Raw genomic sequence first — 6,000 nt, forward strand, 5'->3', positions numbered from 1 at the left:
GTTTGAAATGAAAACCGAACTAAACTGTAATACTACGATTTGGAAAATTCCAAGACCAAACTTGAATAATTAAGGATTCGAAACTAAATTGACCTATACTAGATTTTCCAGTTTGATTCGGTTCGGAACAGAATTGAATTGAATTATCGTTTTTTTTTTCATTTATCTTATATAATGTTCTTGGTTCTCATTCGGCTTTTAACTTTATTGGACCCAACCAAACTGCCAAATTCAAGTCCGGTTCGATTTATGAACCGAATTCTCGAAATCACCTCCCCAAACCGAATTGAACTAACAAACCTTTATGACCTTGCTGGTTTTTTTTTCTTGTTTTGGGTCAAAAAGCACTTTCATTCTTTAACGATTAACGAGAATTGATAGAACACAATATACGAGTTTTCAAACATAACATATATCGAAGACCTTGCTAGTTTGACTTGGTTTTTTTACCTTAAAAATTCCACGCATGATGCGGCTGGGCACCTCGTGTGTCGACCGGGAATTGTATCAATACGAAGTCAACTCCTCATACACTACGTCGCCTCCCCTTTCCACCTTTGTTTTTTCTTTACAGTAGAATTGTACTTTCGCTGTTAAACGCCCCCCAAATTACACAGCTCAAACATAGGTTGACGGATAACTTCTGCAACCTGTCGCGGCAGCGATCGATTTCTGCACCAATCATCCGATTCGATACTGCTGCGTCGCGAGGGCCGAACAATTTCTGGCGGTCTCGCTGTTTTCACAGCGAATATCGCATGAAACTTGTCTGTTTCTTTATGCATAACAACAATTAACAAGGAGGGAGAGGTTGCTTAGGATCCAATTCACATGAGGAACACTACGGCACAAGCGAGCAACAGAAGCTGCAATGATCACATGCTTCTCTGGCCATCAAGTGTGTTTTCGCAAGTGCTCTACGATCAACTACAATCATGAACTGGCGAGATCGCACCTGCGCGAACGATTCGGCAACATGTAGTTTAGACAAAGCTTTCTTATCTCTATAGTAATGCTTTGAGTATGCAAGGACACCCCATCATGCATGTGTGTTCATGCCCACTCATTCTATCTCCAAAATTTCTCTTTTTGCCAAATATGTCGAGGGTAATTGTCAAATGCTGAGATATATCGGACCCTCTTCCTTAATTTGGGGAATTAAAGTTGAGACGTTATTTTTCACGCGGTGACCGATTGTATATGTCAAGACGAAAGATCGTTCCCTTGCATTGAAATGCACGTGTATTAGAACCTTTGTGAGGACCACCACGTGGTGATGTCCATATTTCTAGTGAGAGACCAAAGTTTTGAGGGCCTAGAAAAAATTTAGCAGTCAAGCGAAGAGGTACGAGGCAGCTCAGATCACTAGATTTCCTTATCCTCTTTTTTTTTTTGTTTGGCCTAAAGCTTAGGATCCCCAGTTGATAAACAGTTATATCTATGTAAATGTTATCTTTATAAAGAAGAATGTGTAATTATGTCCACATTTTGACAACGTCCTCACTGTCCGAATCCTAGGCCACTGAGGTAATGGACCCCTTCTATGGAAGTACACAGCAATTCTTGAGGCCTCGCAGCAGAGCATATCGTCGGTAGTGCTGAAGCCATCTCATTACGGTACGGCAATCAGTACCCTTTTGGGATTTTGCTATTGTTTTCCAACAATCATTTGTGGTTCAGCATTTTAGGAGGTACGGCTCGAGTTTCTGATGTGATTATGGAAGGTGATTGGCGCAGTCCTCCGGCGAGATCGGAAGACCTTGTGGGGAATTTCAGTCAGCTTTACTGTGTTGCTCTTCAACCAGACATTAGCTCCTCTGGTAGCGCGATCCGAGGATGTGCAAATTTGCGAAGAAGATGAAGGTTTTTTTCTGAAGGAGTTGATTTGTGAGCTACTTCTTCAGTAGGAATATACAGTAAGGGGGAAAAGAGAAAGGAAGCAAAGAAGATAGCACGGTCTATTCTAACTCGTGTACCCTCGTCAATCCCAATAGCTAATTCATCCAGTTTTTAGGCTAGAGTTCCATATTGCGACACGAATCGAGTGCCCATGTATATAACCATCGAAAGAGTGTTTGCTTCATGATCTAATCAAACATAGTTTGCAAAAACTTATTGCTGAATCGAGCGTCTCTCAGTGTTGAATCCGAATGCAGCAAAATAGGGTCTGGTGTTCTCCCAGCTGGTCGATTTACAATCACCAAACTGTCAAAGCCGGTCAAAACTCGTGCGTGGCCACCTGTCTAGTACTGGGTCTAAATGTTTGGGCTGGTCAAAGCCCCCACAGATGTTGCCAGCACAGTCGAGCATCGAAGGCGACAGAGATGTTAGTTGGGCCTCGTTCGGACTGGATCGAGCATGACAGAAACACTTTGCCGCCCTTTTTCTTTTCATGCGACTTTTAGTTCCAAATGAAACAACTCAGCCCTACTGTACTGTACTGTACTGTACTCGTTCGCTTCCCATACCCTCTGAAAATCTAAGAGTTTTTCACACCTTCCCGTTTGAAATTTGAGTTTTACCTAACGTTGAAATAACAATATCGAGTACAAGGTCCACGTTTTTTCTAACCAATCCATTTCTTTGACCTTAATAAATACAGAGATCGCAGTGAGAATCTGACAGGGCCTCGGGGTGGTCATGGTCAACGAAGCAATAAGGTTGGGGGAGGGGAGGGGGTGGGGCACGGGGGGGTAATCCCAATGTTTGACCTTGGCGCACGAATCACGACATAAAGTAGGGCCCCACCACCCACCCACCCAACCACCCACCCACACCCACAGTCTCAGACTTTTCGTTCGACAGTGGGGCATCTGATGCCCACTTTCGCGATGCGAAACCCCACATTGGATCCTGTCTCTTCTCTTATTTTGCACACGAAAGTCCTAAAGAGAAAAGAAGCCATCAAAGTCAAGTCCAGAAATCACGCGATGAAAATGATTAACGGGAGGAAGACTAATATGAACTCGCCATCTTCATTTCAGTGGTTTTTTTTTTTTTTTTTGGCTTGTTTTCAGCTATAATTTACAGAAGCAACCAAAAAAAGAGACGCCCCATCCACCCCCAACTCTCTTCCCATGGACGTTTGCGTTGAATTCCGTGCACGAGTTGAGAACTCTCGCCCTGTCCCCCCCTTGTCTTTTTGCTCTCCGCCGCTGCGGTTTCCCGTGACCGCCGCCCCCCCACGGCGAGGCCCTTTGGACCAGATCTCATGAACCCTTTTCTCGGTTCTCAAGAGTCGGGCATTGGGGCGTAGGAGATGGCGTTGGGGACGGAGTGACGGTGCTCCCCCTCGTACGTCACGATCATCATCCTCGGATCGTCCTGGGCTCTCTCCACATGCTTCCTCGCCGGGCATCCTCTCACGCTACTGCACTTGTAGTACCCTCTGCAATCCGCGAATCCATCAGTCTCACCTCGATCCCATAATCAATACGATGACGTACATAGAATAGATGGTGGTGGTGGTGTCACTTACCGTGGGAATGGCGATCCTTTGATGGGCTTTTGCCCGTACTTCCTCCACGTGTACTGGTCCGCCGGCACCTCCGCCGCCACCCTTATCGTCCTCTTCACCCTGTGCTTCCTTTTCTTCGAACAGTGGCATCTCCCAGCGGAGAGGGCCTCCTCCACGCACTTCTTCCGGTGAGCCGACGCCAGAGGCGGCTTCCCGGCGGACATCGTCGGGGGCGACAGCCCCTGCTTGCCGTTGGAGACGCTGCCGTCGCCGGTGATGGTGGAGAGGAAGGACGAGGTCGCGGACGACATGGGCTGGGACATGCTGAGGAAGTCCTTCGACTGCGACTGCGACTGCGACTGCGACTGGCACAGCGAGGGGTGATGGTGGCTCTGGCTCAGGCTCAGAGGCTTGGCCATCGGCTTCGTTTCGGGTTTGGATTCAGGCGCAAGATCGAGGGGGAGCGGATTCTGCGGGGCGCGGCGGAAGCGGGCGTGGCCGGTGCGGTTCAGGAGGGAGATGACCTGCTTGAACTTGGAGACGGTGAAGTGGGTGAGGTGAGCGGCGGAGTCGGGGGGCGGGAGGCGGTGGGGATCGGGGCTGGAACTGGAATCGGAATTAGAACCGGAACCGGAACCGTGGGGAGCAGCGAAGAGGGAGATGAGATGCTGCATGCTCTTCAGCCCAGCAGCGGCCGCTTCCTGGATGGCCCTCTCGTTGTCGTCCACCGCCATCTTCACGCAGTCCACCGCCATGAAACGAGATCCGTGCGAGCAGGATGCGAAGCTCAAGCTCCAGAGGTGTGGAGAGAGGAGGAGGAGGAGGAGGAGGAGGAGGGCAGGGTTAAGAGGAGAAGAAGAAGTGGGGTGGGGAAGGAGAGCGGGGGATATAAAAGAAAGGGGGAAAGTGGGGAGGTGGAAGGAGGGAGAAGGAGAGAATCCAAAGCTGTTTATCACTCGAGGCCAGTGGGGAGGAAGACGACAAAATCACACAGACAGATAGAGAGTTAGTGGGGGAGGAGTTAACTGTATAAAAGGAAGGCTCAGTTTTGAATCCTAGTGGTGGGGGTGGGGTCCTCTTTTCGAAACCATCAAAAGGAACCCAAGAAAAATCAATAAGAATTTGTGATTGCTTACAAAATCATTGATCACGCATGGGCGAAACACTACTGACTTTATCATTGATTTACAATGCAAGATGACATGTGTATATATATATATATGTGCATATTTATATAATGTGTTTTTGGGCTAAAGTCGTACTGTGCATTTAGTGAGGGGGTTTGAATTTTCGGGAGGAGAGAGGAGTGAAGGGTCAAAAAGTTGATCAACCAACAATGGGGAGCACATCATTTCTTCTCTCACTTCTCCCACTTTTGCTTTTGCTTTCCCTTTGCACGTTGATTGGTTCCTGCTTTTGCACCAAAAGTCAACGATCCCCCCCCCCCCCCATGGTTTTCTTAATGCAGCGCCCCCCGGATCTATTCCACTTCGCATCTTTTTTCTTTATAATTAAATCAAAATATGAGGTGGATGCGTGAAATGTCAAAGGTGCTATTCCCTTAGGGGGGAAAAACAAAAACGGGAGGGTCTTCTAGAAAAAAAAACAAAAACGGGAGGGTCGTATGTGGCGTTGGATTCTCTGCTATCTCCCATTATTGCACGTTTGACTATTGCAATTGTCAATTCTTACATGCACAGAGTTCCACACATAATTGCTTTCCCCTCGAACCATCTCTCCAACATGCTGTACATTCAAGATCCACCTTCTTCTGCTTCTTCTTCTTCTTCTTTTCATCGGTTAGTCTGAACCCAAGTGCCGAATCTCGATTTATTTTCCAGTACCAAAGTCGAATTTCCGGATGATATCGGCAATGACCGAAATTGGTCCGTTCCCTTTTGATGGTGGCAAGCGAAAACGAACTTCTTCTTTTCATATCTATGGTTACCCTTTTGCCGAACCATCGCTAAGGACGGGATGAGCATAGTGTTGTTATATGTACAACATAATATATAAGCTAGGAGTAGACTAACTTGGCGCAATACTAAAGTATTGCTCTGGAGCACAAACAAATTGACTATAGTTTATGATTTCTGCGGAGGGGTCAAAGACTAGTTGCGCAGCTAGGACGAAGAGGGTGGGAAAATGCTGATTTCTTTAATTTGGGTGGGGTCTTTGCGTGGAATTGACCCTAGCGGGGAGAAGTTTCCTCCAAAATGTTTAGGGAGAGGGGATGGGTCCCCCCCACCCCCACGAGGTGTTGACATTTTCCTATCTTCGCGAGTGAAACTGTTGACTGACTTTTGAGCAACTTCCTGCAGGGGAAGGCAGCTCCCATGCGGCCGTCGGATGCTCCTCCCCCCGTCCCGTGATCGGACGGCCAGCGTGGGGTTTCCCGTAGTGGTTGACCTGAGAATAGAAAAGAATAATGATGCAGGAAACCAGATGACGTCTCCCGCTTCGGGTTTTCCCACAACCACGTGGGGTGGTGGAGAATAAGAATGTTAGTTTCCCACGTCTCTCGTCTTTTGGGGTTTAAGGAT

At 47.5% G+C, this 6,000-nt stretch overlaps 1 protein-coding gene across 1 annotated transcript; it reads right to left on the reverse strand.

Moving 5' to 3' along the window:
• Nucleotides 1-3,018: 3,018 nt before the first annotated feature.
• LOC115677345 (WRKY transcription factor WRKY51-like) lies at nt 3,019-4,326 on the reverse strand. The gene is made up of 2 exons (XM_030600498.2): nt 3,479-4,326; nt 3,019-3,388 (listed from the first exon to the last, which is right to left on the reverse strand). The coding sequence occupies exons 1-2, from the start codon at nt 4,210-4,212 to the stop codon at nt 3,232-3,234; spliced, it is 891 nt and encodes a 296-aa protein (XP_030456358.1). The 5' UTR covers nt 4,213-4,326; the 3' UTR covers nt 3,019-3,231.
• Between the last annotated feature and the right edge of the window lie 1,674 nt (nt 4,327-6,000).

This window comes from Syzygium oleosum, unplaced genomic scaffold, assembly GCF_021117445.2.
Source record: "Syzygium oleosum isolate NSW1041296 unplaced genomic scaffold, Sole_v2.1 Sole_v2.21, whole genome shotgun sequence".
Taxonomy (NCBI): domain Eukaryota; kingdom Viridiplantae; phylum Streptophyta; class Magnoliopsida; order Myrtales; family Myrtaceae; genus Syzygium; species Syzygium oleosum.